The sequence below is a fragment of the Electrophorus electricus genome, chromosome 16 (genome assembly GCF_041902795.1).
Source record: "Electrophorus electricus isolate QZ-2024a chromosome 16, ASM4190279v1, whole genome shotgun sequence".
Lineage (NCBI taxonomy): Eukaryota > Metazoa > Chordata > Actinopteri > Gymnotiformes > Gymnotidae > Electrophorus > Electrophorus electricus.
In genome coordinates this window covers 15,324,871-15,339,861 of record NC_137512.1, presented here as the reverse complement: position 1 = coordinate 15,339,861, position 14,991 = coordinate 15,324,871, and the positions used below count along the sequence as shown (strand labels likewise).

The 14,991-nt window shown below is 37.3% G+C and overlaps 2 protein-coding genes across 11 annotated transcripts; both read right to left on the bottom strand.

Annotated features, from left to right (window-relative positions):
• Positions 1–2,800: 2,800 nt before the first annotated feature.
• Positions 2,801–8,860, bottom strand: rnf212 (ring finger protein 212). Of its 9 annotated transcripts, none has more exons than XM_081699052.1 (15): positions 8,842–8,860; positions 8,120–8,737; positions 7,906–7,961; positions 6,787–6,898; positions 6,587–6,648; positions 6,410–6,484; positions 6,246–6,302; positions 6,048–6,106; positions 5,903–5,959; positions 5,593–5,651; positions 5,074–5,161; positions 4,141–4,180; positions 3,852–3,915; positions 3,588–3,657; positions 2,801–3,485 (listed from the first exon to the last, which is right to left on the bottom strand). In XM_081699052.1, exons 4-15 carry the CDS (start codon positions 6,893–6,895, stop codon positions 3,335–3,337), a joined length of 891 nt encoding a protein of 296 aa, XP_081555178.1. In that variant the 5' UTR covers positions 6,896–6,898; positions 7,906–7,961; positions 8,120–8,737; positions 8,842–8,860; the 3' UTR covers positions 2,801–3,334. The 9 variants fall into 9 exon arrangements, with proteins under 9 accessions (XP_081555178.1, XP_081555179.1, XP_081555177.1 ...); XM_081699053.1 differs by having other exon boundaries at positions 7,906–8,537; positions 8,612–8,737; positions 8,842–8,854; XM_081699051.1 differs by having other exon boundaries at positions 7,906–8,737.
• Positions 8,861–8,867: 7 nt separating this feature from the next.
• Positions 8,868–14,351, bottom strand: spon2b (spondin 2b, extracellular matrix protein). Of its 2 annotated transcripts, XR_014117609.1 has the most exons (8): positions 14,145–14,351; positions 13,162–13,396; positions 12,543–12,766; positions 11,943–12,134; positions 11,659–11,842; positions 10,437–10,626; positions 9,169–9,244; positions 8,868–8,930 (listed from the first exon to the last, which is right to left on the bottom strand). XR_014117609.1 is itself a non-coding variant. In XM_027002131.3 (6 exons), the coding sequence occupies exons 2-6, from the start codon at positions 13,385–13,387 to the stop codon at positions 10,448–10,450; spliced, it is 1,005 nt and encodes a 334-aa protein (XP_026857932.2). In that variant the 5' UTR covers positions 13,388–13,396; positions 14,145–14,350; the 3' UTR covers positions 9,747–10,447. The 2 variants fall into 2 exon arrangements, 1 of the variants encoding a protein (XP_026857932.2); XM_027002131.3 differs by lacking the exons at positions 8,868–8,930; positions 9,169–9,244 and having other exon boundaries at positions 9,747–10,626; positions 14,145–14,350.
• Between the last annotated feature and the right edge of the window lie 640 nt (positions 14,352–14,991).

Sequence of the window (14,991 nt, the reverse complement as noted above, 5' to 3'; positions counted from 1 at the left end):
GACTTACTTACATCTAAATATCAACACTGTTACTTCCAGTTTCCCCAGACATGATACAAAAAACTCCCCCATTTCCATCTTGAATTGTATGTCAAACACAATGTGCATAACTGCGTAGGTGTTCGACTTCAAAATATTACTGTGGCATGATGTTCTTTTATGGTGTGGACGCTTTCATGCGGTACACAGAAAGCTGTGTTTGTGTGTGTCTTTGGTGCTTTTAGAATCATTTGAAGTGGTTATAGAGCACCATGTTTGCTTTCATATTACTTTGAAAATGTTGTTCTTTTGTGGTTATTGAATGGGTTTTCCTTTTTATGCCTTCTGTCAGTGTCTTATGTGGTTATGTCTGATTCTTAATTTCTGTTGTCATTGCATTAAGGCACCCTTCCCCTCTATCCTTACTCTTTAATTTTCTTACTACTTGACTCATTAAATTGATAGTGAGCTATTATTTGTCCTTAGATTGTTGGCTAAAGTAAAAGTAATTATCAAAGTTGTCCTTCCTTGAATAAACACACTAGGCCTATGGATCAACTTCATATTTACAAAGAAGCAATTGAGCATGCCCAGTTATGTAATCTCTGCTGTTCCCAGTGGAAGCCAGTAGTTTTAAATATTACTGACCACAATTATGTGCACTACATAAATTTGGTGCCCTCCTAGCACGTTTTACATTTTTCTTAAAAACTGGTTTAAAATTTGCAAATAACATATTATAATTTTTCTGTGTACTTAGTGAGGGTGAAGGATGGCAGTGTGATTCAGAATAATTGCTCTCCATTTATCAATAATAAAAAGTAGCCTATATTAAAACAGTTATTTCAGAAATGTTTTAGTGAAATATTTTATAAACACTCTATACCAGCACTGTGCCCAGGGACATATGCATCAGGATCTGGGAGCCTACCTCTCACTTTGAATCTTCATTTTGACTGTCAAGAATAGCTTTATCCTAATAGCGGAATTACTCGATTGCAAGTGTTTTTAATGAACCGCATAATACATCCTCTGCATCTGTACAATACAATTAAGCCATTGTTCAATCTCCCCACTGCCTGAAGAAATGTCATAAGCCAAACATATGTAACCTTGCGTTCAATTAGGGCCACTTGAGTAGCTCGTCAAACTGTAGTTAGCCACATGTAACTTAATGCCCGCAATATCTTGATTTGTAGCAGCGCCATAAAAAGCATTGTACCGCCATGCTAACTTTTGAGAAGACATTTTGTTCCTGCCATACTTCTGATCAGATTGCCTGTTTGAAGGCAATTCAGATTTGCGGTAATATTAACCGTCTGCGATTTGTGTTGTTTAACCCTAAAGCCAGAGGCTGGGGGATAGCATACATGTGTATGCCAGTACAATGGACCATCTCTCTGCATATGGACAGCTAATGAGCACCAGGTGTGGGTGGGGTGTGTGTGTGTGCATAATGCCTATACCTCAGCTTTGTGCATTACCACGTGCATGTTACTTTATTCACCTCCACCAGCTCCCTCTAGAGGATTCTACAAATGCTCAATGTTGTATGATTTCTGCTATATTGAGGTTACTTTTCATACCAATAATTACATTACCACATTTGCATTTGAGTGCATTTATGGTACAACCTGATTCACAGAAGTTTCTAAGGTGATTCAAGTTTCCATTTGAGGCTGTTTTTCTTACCCTCAGGTACTAGCAAGAGTTTGTGAGTTTCTTTTGCATTCCATGGAGGTGAGCAGCCTGGAAATTTAACTGCCTACAAAGATTTTTTTTTACCCTGTTGTAGTAATTGTGGGAAGTGATTATTGTACATACACACACACACACACACACCAAAGTATACCACCACGTCAGGGGAAAACGGCAACCAGATGTCATTACCAGAGCAACCTTACATGCAGAGGTAAGACAGAAAGACATTAAGTATAGAATGAGGGGATTTGTAATATAGTGTGATGTTAAAGTAAGCAGTAAATAAAAAATCACAAAATATACATTGTTATGTGGCAATATCTTCAGCAAACTTAAGAAAAATCCAGTCCAAATCATCTAATAGTTCTTAAGGAAAGAACCTGTGTTCTTCGCTTTTATCCAGTGACACTGCTGTATGGCTGGGTCTTACGACTCTCCTTTTCTTTAGAATTCTAAACCAGTTACTGAGTTAACCTAAAAGCTATTTCCTGAAGCAAATCTGGCCCAATTATTATCGAAGGAAAACTAGGACAGGTAAGTAAGTTCCAGCATCTTAAATGTTAAATGCCTCCAGGTCCCCCAAGGTACTTTGTGTCTCAAACACAGCCCCCATAAAAATTATTTTCGCTTACAGTACTGCACTTGAGTGCTTGCCATCCCAATCTGTAAAGAGCAGTCATGACAGCTAGAACTATGTATTATGAGAAACTTTCATACCTTGAGAGTGCAGAGAAAAAAAAAAAAAAATGTTGAGTGTTCTAATGTGTCCAATCTGCCATGTTACACAACCACTTTAGTACAATGGTACAATTACCTTTAGCATGTCTCTTCACATAGCACTTTTATTCATTTACGAGGAGCATGCCTTACAGGCACAGGCTGGACTAGGCTGCTGCTCAGAAAATGGTTCTTACATTCTTCCATGTTTTAAGTCCAATTATGGGCATCTCAATATTTTTTTCCCCCAGAAGCTGGTGAACAATTGTAACATGAATTTTATGTTAAACTAATTAGATGCAGTAAATATCAGAACATGACACTGAGTTTGAGACACATTGTTACATTCTGCAGTTTCTAAAAAATATAAAATTATTAAAGAAGCATCTTCAACAAAAAGCAATGTCTTAAAATTACTTTAATAAGTCAAATCCCATATTATTAATGTGCAACACAGTTCAAACCATTCATTGATGTGGCATTTTATGACTTTAAGAAGTAAAACATACTGTCTATGCAGATCCACAGGTGCAGCTGACACACAGTGAATCACAGTGCAGCACATTAAAATTCACATTCACAGCCCACTCATGCCAGGTCTGCAATTGATTACGGCAAACAGACATTTGCGTACCCAAGACCAAACACAGAAAGGCTATTATTTCATACCCCAGAGCACTAGTTAATCAAAAAGCATTGCGGCATCAGCAGAGGGTAAGTTACAAATTGTTCTGTTTGTTTTGATTAAGCAAACATATGCATGTGTCTATTCACTTGCAGATGGTTGTCTACATGGAGGCTAGCTATAAGCTGAACATCATGCCTTGCATTGCAAGATATGTTGTGCTCTCAGCATAGCGTCATGGTGAAGCTACACAAAAATAGCTCTCCAGTTCCATAGCTGCTGGTAACATTTTTAGATTGCTGTTACAATATATCATGGCGGAAGTCCCAGACATGACATGGAGGGGTATTTGTAAGCTGGAAGCAGTTTGAATGCAGGCATTTCCCATGAAGAGTTTCTGTGGTAGGGAACATTGCTGGACAAGGGCAGTGCAGGCTCCCTTAGGATGCTGGGGGACTGCCTACTGTAGGAAGCAAGAGAGGAGACATGTTCCCATGCTACTTTACACAAACATAAAAACTGTACTGTCTTACCTTATATAGCGAGTTTTTATTTTAGAAAATACCTGACAGTGGCACTTCGAACTAAGTGGATACCCATAGTGGCTGGGTTTGCTGCTCTGTGCTGAACTGTGCCTAATAAAAGACAGCAACATGCACTGTAAATACATATATGTGTCTAGTTACAGAGCTAGAGCATAGTAAGTTGACCTTGATATTTTTTTAGTTCTATCCATAGAATCTGTTTAGAAAGTGGGAGTGCAGAAAAACACAGAAGAAAGAACAACTACTACAGTAAGCAGTACAATATTTGACTGATACAGGCACACCTATCCGGCCATCTTGTGGTGGGCTGATGACACAAAGTCTTGAAACACTTCCAGAAATTTCTGGCTATAAAAGAGAAAATGACAGCTATCATATTTGTTACAGATTATTACCACAAATTCTAGTTACTAATACCATACAAATACTTCAGTAATGTACTGACACAATATGACCGATTCAGAGTTGTGTTAAACTCAATTACATAAAATATCTAAAATAAATACAATATGCACCAAGGAAATACACAACTTACAGTAAATATAAGAACAAACTATAACAGAGTAAACTTACTTTAGGGGGAAATCCTCTTTCAGTTTCCATGTTTTCAATTCTGATGGAAAATAATGGCTTATAAGCGATTGACAGATACTGTAGATAACTTGGTGTGTTTGCTTGATGCTCACAATCCATTTTAAAGACGATTCAGTAGTGCCCTCTTGTGTTATGAATGCTAGCTGGCCCATTTTCCCCCCCATCGGAATAAATACTGTGGATCAACTTTTGGGACCTCAAATTACAGATCTACACATCAGTTACAAGGGCTTCACTTTATGGTTAACACATGACATCATAGTAAATTGTTTGGAAAAGCAGCCACGGCAGAGATATCAAAATGTAAGCAATCCAGATCATTATATCATCATCCATTCTCCACTGTAGCTCCATGGTGGTCGTTAGCTCCATAAGAGCTAAGCTTATCCAAACAACTATAGGCTAATAGAGGTCTATGATGGATGGAGGCAGGATATGCCGGGTTTATGTGGGAAGGCTTGCCTTCCTGCTTCGCAGTGCAGGACTGTTGATAGCAGCTCTGGAGCCAAGGGCTCCACAGTGAGACAGAAGGAAGCACTGGAGACAGTGTGCTAACGCTACAGCAAACACTGTGTAACATGGCCCATATGTCAACCATTTACCGTCACTGAGCCCAGGCAAAATGGAGTGGGGGTGGTTGGCAGACTGCGGACAATTTGGAGGAGACTTTACAACACATATAATTACACTGAATTGGTTTTAATGTCTAGAACAAATATTCCAAGATCTTTTATACCATGTATTTTTAACATATATTAATAGTTAATACATTAATAACATATATTAGATTTCATCATTATTTGAAAATGTGACACATGCAATTGGTCCATCTAACACTAAGAGCTCTAACATTTATGAACTTATGTAACAGTACATAACAGGAGGACATTGCAGCCTATTCCTGATACTCACAGACTTGTGGTGGATAAATGGTGGGACAGAGACACTGGGGAGGAGTAGGAAATTTTTGTCACGGAGGACACTGGTGAGGAAAAAGGCACTTAATGAAAAAAAATGGGATAGAAAAAAAGTTTAAGTTGTCCAAGAAAAAAGAAAAAAAAATACTTGAGGTGCAACAGGATAATGTCAATTCAATTCTCTTTGGTGTCCCACACATTTTGCATTATATATGCATTAAACTTGCTGATTCCTGCAAGTTTTTCTATTTTTGTGCCAAATTTTAGCTGGCCATTTTACTAACATAAAATATGCTTTTTGGGCTGGTCAGAGCCATCAGCATTTTATGATGAGTTACATAAGCAGTTCAGTTGACTGATTTCATCCATTTCATTTCCACCATCATAACTTGACAGAACTTGGTGATCTTCAGAAGACTATTTTAATGATCCCTGATCTGCTAGAACAAAAATGTACTTGAAGAACATAAATACAATATGTATCACTTTGTGTGCACACTATACTCTACTTCACCTGGTTTTAAATTGCTTGATGCATGGAAATCCTTGTTAGACTGTGATCCCAATCTTGAACTGGGAGAAATATAAATTTAAATTATAATGTACAACACTGAGAGGAAGCTTCTGCTGCCTGCATTCTTGCATAATTTCGACCCTGATTGTATTCACATGCAAAATACAGAACTAGTAATAAAAGACATACAACTCAGTGATTCCCTCTGGAAAAGGAAGAGCTCCCCAAATCAAACCCACACATACATTTCATTTCCTTTTCATAAGGGTAAGGGAAAGGAACCACAGCCATCATCCTATTTAGAACTTACCTTTGCTTAAGAGCTACTTCTAACTTTGATATATAAGCATTCTTCTCTGCAATTTTTCTTTGGAAAAAAAAAACCAGAACTGAATTTAGACATGAAAGAGTAAATAAATTGTACTGCAATATATTCCAACATATGAAATTCTTACTTTGACATTTGTTGCATCTCTTGTTGCATTTTGATAACAGCCTCATTCATTTTTTCATTCTACAAAGGCAAAACACAAAAATAAATTATTGCATATCTGTTGAATTAATCAGGATTCTAATTTCCTGATGAAAATGCCCCTGAAATCCAAGATCTCAATCACATATATTACAATCCGACTAACAAAAACGGCTCCTACCCTCTCTTGATAATAAGATAGCAGCCTTTTCTGGTGTCTTGCCTGGAACTGTAAGACCTTAATAGGTACACAAATGTGTCTAATGTCAGTGCTTAGAATTAAGGTGACAAAAGTTCAGGTTAGAAATTGTCCAGATGGCATAACCACAACAACCATGGGTTTACCTTGCTTATCTCTAAGAAGTATCTGTTTGCAGTAGTGCCTATATCTGAGAAAAGTGCCTTGACATCTGAGCTGCTCTAAAATAAAATGAATATAAAAATATAATTATAGTTGTATACATAGGACTGGTAAAGCCACACATTGAGAACAGGAAAGTAGATAGGTACAACGCCTCTTACTTTGTCTGAGAGTGGAAACAGTTGACATTTTGCTTTGCAGATCAGACATTCGCCTTTCTTTCCTAAAAGTATTAAATTGTGACCGTCAAATAACACGAGGAGGCCATCAGCCTACTACACAACCCAGTAAACATGGCACACATTCCCACAGTTAGAACTTAAGATATACTACACAAAGCTTTACTGTGCTGGTTAGCTACCTGTTTGAAAGCAAATGTTGCATATAACGTGACCACAACTTGTTACAGCTAGTTGACGGTCAGGTCCTGGAGACTTGAAACACGAGTTACAGCATATCCACTGGGACATTATCTGTTTGGTGAAATACATTTCAGATACAACATATAAAAAGTCGTTGTTTATAGGTAAATGTAACTGCATTGGCATTTTAATCCTAGAAAAAAAATAAGCAAACACAGTTTCAATATTTAAAAAAATATACTAGTTGCTAGCTAGATCCCAACTCACCATCTATGTTCCAGAAGCAAAAAAAAAGTTCGCTAGCTTGGGTAGGACGCAACACGTTAGCTAGCTAGCTAGCTACCTATAAGGCTAGCCAGGCTGACTGTCTAGTTCCCTGTACATTGAAAAAGTTAGCTAGCTATCTTGATAACCAATCTAGGTAGCTAGCTAGCTATTTAATCGCTTTTGAAGAAGAGTATCGTCAAGTGCTTGAGCGGTGGATGGCTTAATGAGTGTTACTAGCTATCTGATAGACAGGCTGAAGATGGCAGCCATTTATTCTGCCAGTGTCGCAGATTACAAAGCTAAGGTTAGTTTATCAGTTACGTTTTATGCTTCTGTCAACTAGACAGGGGGTCGGGGGTGTCGGTGCCGGTGTAGTGACGTCGTTTCTTGACAATGCGCGGGAAATGTAAGCGGTAACATAGCCTTCAAGGCGCGCGATCATAACTAGCTCACAAAGTGGCTAGTTAGATAGTAGTCTACCATTATCCCACACAAGCGACTCATTTCTGTATAGTAACAAGGCTTTATTATGTCAGGCAAGTAATGAGACATAAACAATGGTTGTATGCAGTAGTAATTAATGTGATAATTTAAACTAGCACTAGTGCTAATATAACTAAAGGTTTAATTGGTTAGTTATCTAACGTTAGCTAACTTACTAAAACTAGCTAGAGTTAGATAAGCTATAGTTATCTAACCTAGATGGACTCGTACAGCTAGTTAAAGCTAGGCAGTTGATTAAGGCTACACAAAATAATTAAACCAACTTTTTTTCTATTAGAAAGTTTTTCAAGCTTCTAATTTGGTAGAATCCAACGGTGAGTAGTATTGAGGTCTGCATAATTGCCCACCACAGAACGTTTCCATTGGTTTCTTCACTCATTTGGCGAAATGTTTCTTCACGTTCCTGTAACAGTTAAATTGCACTTTTGTTAATTCCCCCATAAATTGGTAGGTTTGGCAGAATTGGTCAGAATATAATATACTCATTCTTTCAGGAAGTTGTTTTTTAGTTTCAGCCTTAAGTTAGCTACCCTACTTGACCTATTTAATTTCCATACTTACCCTCTGGAAGTCTTGCTGCTTGCTAATGTACTGGATCTGGTTAATTAAGTGCTTCATTGTGTACTCCATTGTTTTAACTGTGTCTTTTACCTTGACAGCACTAGGATCAATAACATGCTCTCCCATCTGGACATCTAGATGCACCTTCTGCACATTAGAAGTAAAGTATTTTACAGAGTAACTTTCACTGAAACCACTATATAAGAATGTAAGCAATATGTTAAATAGGTATTTAATCACAAAGAGCATATCCTAAGTAAACCAAAAGAAAACAAGCCTCAGTCACTATGCTCTTACAGAATTTGTGAAACATTGCTATAAAATCATGTTCATGATACTTAGCTTGAAATTTGCCTGAGGCAAACAATATGCACTTCATTATGCACCTGGGTACAGAATCTGCCAACCCTCTGAAAGACTTTGCCACACATATTGTAAGTCATAAGTCAAATATACATAAAGTGTAACCTGATTATTATAACCTTAACTCACCAAATGTTCACGAGCAAACACAGAAAATCTGGTAGAGTTTGATTTCACACATAGGAAATGCTGACCAGAGGAATGGGAGGTGAAGGTGAATTTTCCATATCTGCCAAAGCGTTTCATCAACAATACCTGTATACAATGAAGGAATGAAAAGGTTCCACTGAGTACGGTCAGGTAGCACAGATGTATATAAAATCTACAGTCATTAATCAGGTTTTAATCCATTTTCAAACCTCATAGTTAGGGTCTTTAACAGTGATGGTTAAACCAAGATGCTGAGAGTTCTGCTGATTCTTATCCCAGTGCTCTAGTAAGAAGTAACCTAAAATAAAACAGTAGCTCAGTTACTTTCATTGTACAGAACTGTTTTGCCAGTTGTGTTCAGTAAAAGCAGTTCCACCATGAATGTAAAAAATCTCAACATATTTATGAATAACTTAATTATAGTAATCATCTACTCCAACAGCCTGTGCAAATCAGTAAAAAACAGTAAAATGTTTACAATACAAACTAAAACCTTCATTAAAGTAGATATTTTAAATGTGATGCAGTTTCTTCACCTGTGACAAGGGTGTCCTCTGGAATCTCCTCAATAATACATCTTTCCTTCTGTTGTACCAAGTCAAAGTACATTGCCTGAGTAGAAATGACAAAGCTTGCAATTAGGAAGCCAGTCCAACTTAACTTCATTGTAGTGGCTGTAAGCAGTGACTTTTTAGATGTTTCCATGTCTGAGACAGATGTAAAACAAAATGTACAACTAACTTAGGAATGGTACAAAATGTATAGGGTGGTGTAAAGGTTGGATATCTATGGTTGGGTGTGACACTGAGTGTGAAATGTCCACCTGCATTTGTGTGTTTGAGAAACAAGGTTGGGAGAAAAGAGTGATAAGACCACAGCATGTGCTTGCATATGCTGATAAATAAATTCAGATAGTTAACTAAATAGTTGTTCTGCCTGTTAACGGATCTTGCATGACTACTTACTGCCTTTGAGGACAATTAAATATTTATTTCAGGTATGGTAAAATTTATTATAAATGCATCTTATGACATTTTAGTAGTGAAATCTATTGAATTGGAACAGCAGAAGCATTAGAATATTAAGAACTAGAATAATATCAACAGTACCCATGTTGACAGGAACAATTTATTTGTCCATATTTACAGTTTATATATACAATTTATTGTATCAAATGTTCACAGCAAATTATAGACATTAACCTTTTCTTTAGTTGTTTAAGTTAATTAATTTCACATTGGTGTGTGCTTGCTGATTTGTTCCACTAGGGAGCAGCAGTTTGTAATAATTTCTGTTACTTTCTATCAGGGCTGCAAGAAAGACATAGCTAATGCCATTTTCTCACAGCCCCTAATATGAGAGGACAGTGCTGTATAGAGGACAGTGCTGTATAGAGTAAACTAAATGACAACATTATATTTTTGTTTTGTTTTATTTCAACACAAGTTTTATTTCTCCCCATTGAATAATATTTAGAATGACAAGAACATTTTTGACACATTCATTTTGATTTCACTGTGCTGCTTGAAAACTTGAAAATCTGCTTGAGATCTCATGGTGATCTTTTTGACTTTCGCACTTAAGCCACCAGTCCTGTGCCATAACTATACTGCATGGAATGCTTTACTCACTTTGGAAATATTTCATTTGAAGTTGGTCATTTACAAATGACTCTTGTAGTTATGAAATTATGTTATTTCCTTTAATAGTCTTATTTTGAATTGGTTGTCCTAACAACATTGCTTCAAATGATTGTGACATCATGACTGAGAAGAAAATGAGAATATGAATTCTTAGCCCTCACTTAGCAGATCTTCAGACACAGTTGTCAGGGACACAGGCTTTCTTCTCCTCAAGAGCAGGGCAGGCAGCACCATTGTTAGCAGGTTGTATGTGAATGTAGCGCGTCCGATGTCTTACTCCTTTCTCGCCACACTGACCCTTGCACAAACCCCAAGGTGACCAGGCAGACACCTCACAGTCAAGAGGGGTATCTGGGAACACATTTGAAACATTAATAAAATGTGTGGAAGTAATTTGAAAGTGTACTAATATTGTTAAGGAATTATGAGTGTTGAACTATGACTAAGCCTTATTCTGTTCCTGAGCTCTTTCATTAAAGAAAATTATAGAGTAATTTACTACTCACATTCAGGACCATTTTGCAGCAGTTATTCCCTTACCTTTTATCTCCTGTCAAAGATATCGGTCCTTTTGCTTATATTCAGTTACAACTAAAATTACTTGGCAGTGGTTGACAATTGTTGACAATATTTCAAAACATGCAAATTATGAAACTTAATTCAACAGCTGTCTACTTCTATCCTACCCCTTAAGTAGCATCTAAGTTCATCTTATTATAGACCAGTTGTAAACAGATTGTTACACCCTGAAATAATGTAATTTGCTCTAAACATTTTCCATTTGTTGGAGAAAAATAATCACAGACAACCTGCATATTTATAGAGATTCTCTTTTTCTGCAATGCCTTCCAAAAGGCACAGCTTTATAAATGCACTGATCTCTATCACATATTACAGTTTTTGAACAAGTAGGAAAATGGATGTAACATGGAAATAAAAGGACAGCTGGGCTTGACATCACTTTTTGTTTCCATGGTAAACACTTCCTGACTTACAGGGTGGCAGAAGGCCTCCCATAATTTTGTTTGGGGTTTGTTATTTTGTCACCATGGGGACAAAATGAGTGGTTTATGCTGAGACAAGCCCACATTAGACTTGACTGCCTTAAATTCTCTTCAGGGATCATCATTACTTTTTCAAGCATTATGCAGATCAGTATGTGGTAGTAGTGTCCCCAGTGCACATAATAACCACTCTCTTTGTCACTACAGACTTTGAGAACTATGGTTGAATCTATTACATGTTTGAAAGTACAATTCTGGGGGACATTTTTAAAATTAGTTACTTTATTCAGCTGTTGTTTTGTGCATGTGCTAGTTTGAGTCAAACAACAATTATACAAATTTGTACACCATCAAAAAGAAGGGGTATCTCTCAACTTACTTATGAGAGACTCATCTATTTCATTGCCAGTGGGAATCTGGTTAAACTGTGTGGGCTGTATAGGCAGGCTAAAGATCTGAGTGCTCTTGATCTTGGTGAGTGTAACTTTGGCAATTGTGGGAAGACTCTTCAGTCGAGGATAATAAAAAGAGTTAGCAGGGTGGCTTGGAAATGATGATGTAATCTAGGAAATACAAAAAAAAAACTGATTAACAATCTCTAATATTGATTTCAAATGCTAAACTAATATATTTACCGTAAGGTTAGTGGATCTAAGCAGTTACCTGTGTGACCTTGTCCTGGGGAATGGTCTCAAACTTAGGTGAAGAAAAAGTGAAGCCACTATCCGTGCCAGCATCATAAGGAAACAGGTTGAGACTTATGTTTTCTTTCCAATTACCTCCTTCACACAGATTTAGACTGTCTATTCCAACAAACCAATCAGGGCTGGGTACAATCCGCACAATGAAGGAGAGCTATAAAGAAAGAACAGTTTTTGTGTTCTGCTGATCCTGTGCTTTAAATGTAACTTGAAATTGCCTGCAGCCTGTGTGAATTGGCACTGATGTTTTCCCCTGGAAAGTTTCATTGAATGGGTTCTCTTTAATTTTGAATAATTTTAAAAGGAAGACCCTGAGGGGTTATAAGCCATTAATATAAATTCACAAATTATAGCCTGGAGAATTTACTAGGTATTGGGGTCTTACTCTGAACAGCAGTGTTGTTTGAATTATTTGAACAGAGTTAATTCTGTTTTGACTATGTCCTGCTTTAAATATGTTCCATCTGTTCTTAATTTAAATGTATCTGCCCTTAAATCTGAATAGCTTCCCATATCAAAAGTGATTCCTAACATCTCTGCATATTGCATATACAGGACTTACAAAGGAGTGCCTTGTATAGACTTCAAATTCTGTGGATGTCTGGCCTGTCCCTCCAAACACAGCTGGTGTGGAAAAGAGGCCGTATACACTTTGGATGCGCTCCCCAGCTGCCTCTACCTCCTTAATCAGAGTCCAAGCTTCTCCTTTCTCAGAGAACTCTCTCACCCCATTACTGGCGTATTCGTTCTGCTGCCAGATGTGATAGTCAGAGCTGTGAGTCACCCCTGAAGAATAAATATGAGATCATTTAATTTATTTCAGTGAAATGATCACATAGGACAGTAGATAATTTAACAGTAAATACAACGTGTGGTCAATATTCAATGGTTACATGTAAAGCTAAAGTAGGAAAAACATACGGTGTTTGCTTTTGATTAAGACGCCATGCTTAACTACTAACACTACATGTCAAGCAATTGTTTTGTTTGTTTTTGAAAAGGTATGCTGAGTTATAAGCTATTTGTTTTAATCTCTCAAAGAATGATAAAAATAATTTAAAGATGTATTGAATATTGTTTGGCAATCTACCTTAAAGTTTTTTTTCCAGTTTTTAAAGGCTTTTTAAAAGTGCACTTTAGTCAGGACCTTTTAGTCATGTCTGTCACTACATTCCACTCACCAATCAGCGTAGACCACTGAGCAGGGGGCCTGTAAACAGGGTACTGCTTAGGGAAGGCAGTCTGGCTCCACTTGCCCGTAAATGTCAGGCTGTACTTGGCCGTGGATGGTGCAGAGCACACCGAGTCCACAATCAGAGGCATGGCAGAAGATCCACTTAGCAGAGTCAGCAATAGAGAGAGGCACTGCAGCCAGCAGCTCATACACACACCTCTCATCCCTTCCATGTTGGTACTCTGAGAGGACAATGGAGAAAATGGTCACATACTAACTGCCACGCTGTAACATACTACATCTTAGGAAGTCTTGCTGTCCTGTTTTTTGTCTTTACCATATTTGTGACATCTAAAATATAAGGCATCTAAAATAGGGTGTGCCTCAGAAAGTAGGGACAACTAGTCCAAACATGTGAATAAGCAACTACATTGGATTTTCATTTGACTTGTGACTGCTAATGACGAACAAAATGTGGGTATGAGGCATGAAATGGTTTGCTAGTGAGTAAATAATAAATGTACAATTCAACAAAGATCTGACATTAATTTTATGCACATTCACAGGAAAAAACCTCCAAAGCAATTTGTTGCACTTTACAGTTTCCTCTTGTATGACAACAAAATTTTAACCAAGCACAGCATTTATGTTGAATATTATTTACTATGTAGATGCTTTGTGCCCAGTCTTCTTAATATGTAATATATTATGTTTGAAATCTGAATATTTAGTTCTATTTAGTGTAGATATTTTGTACATATTTATTGATTTTTTTTTTCATGCTTTAGTCTTTCTTTAGCATTGTAGTTTCAGATAATAAACTATATTTTAAATGTATGCACACATCCACTGCAACATCTACAGAAGTGCATTAATGCTCTTGCAACACCTTGAAATACATAAGATGGACTAGTTTCACAAAGAATTATAACTGAAAAAGAAAAGACTTTAAGATCATCTTTGAATAAGTACAGCATAAACATTACTTACTGGGTCTGCAGAGATAGACGGGCTTTCTGCAGGAAGAGTGGAGTGGAGGTCACCTATGCCTGGGCTGTACGAAAGACACTGCAAGGGCAGAAACCTTTTTCCAGCTATTTATGCCCTTCTGCAGTCCCCTCAGTGTAATGATATCAATAACCTCCTGACCCCTCCCAGCAATGTGCTCTCCATGCTCCATATTACAAGCCCATGTAGGATGTGTGCATGTGCAAGCAAATAGGTTTAAGCAAATAGGTCATAGTTGGAATAAAGACACATGTTTTCTCCACCCAACCACCCCACCCCCTTCCCCCTTCTCTCTCACTGGCAGAATCTTTGAGGGAAATCACAGGCATAGAGCCATGTAGTCATTTGCTGAAGTGGGACGGAGAATGAGAAGGGTGGGGTTTGGTGGTTTGACTGGGGAAACAGACTTGGCAGTTGCCTCTGCAGAGTGGAGGCACCCCTGCTAACCCTTAAACTAACTGATCTTGCATACAGCCTGTAATTATTTCCACATGCTCACGTTTGGCTCCTTAACCTTCTAGCTCTTTCCATTTTCCTCATATTTAATCTGTGTTGTGATGTTTGCCTGTGTTTTTCTACAGTAAAGATCATAAATTATTTCCAGCAGAAGCATTTATGATTTTTCAATGTTATTTAATTAATTAATTATTTGTTGTGACTTTTTTTGGTTCCAATGAATTGCATTCAGATTTTGTTGGTCATATGGTTTGATGCCTGTGTCAAACTGTCAGCTTTCCATTGTTTATTTAAATCCGGGTATATGGTATGAGATTAGCATTACAAATATGCTATTGCACACGAGTCACAGATTATTAAAGCTTTATTTAGC

Excerpts from the sequence above, each read along its gene's own strand:
- spon2b (XM_027002131.3), bottom strand. The coding sequence starts at position 13,387 with ATGGAAGGGATGAGAGGTGTGTGTATGAGCTGCTGGCTGCAGTGCCTC. Across the intron at positions 12,135-12,542 it reads TCTATACAAGGCACTCCTTT|CTCTCCTTCATTGTGCGGAT; the intron begins GTAAGTCCTGTA and ends CTTTCTTTATAG. Across the intron at positions 10,627-11,658 it reads AATAGATGAGTCTCTCATAA|ATACCCCTCTTGACTGTGAG; the intron begins GTAAGTTGAGAG and ends ATGTGTTCCCAG.
- rnf212 (XM_027002065.3), bottom strand. Across the intron at positions 6,485-6,586 it reads TGTTTCCACTCTCAGACAAA|AGCAGCTCAGATGTCAAGGC; the intron begins GTAAGAGGCGTT and ends ATTTTATTTTAG. Across the intron at positions 4,181-5,073 it reads CATTTATCCACCACAAGTCT|AATTGAAAACATGGAAACTG; the intron begins GTGAGTATCAGG and ends ATTTTCCATCAG.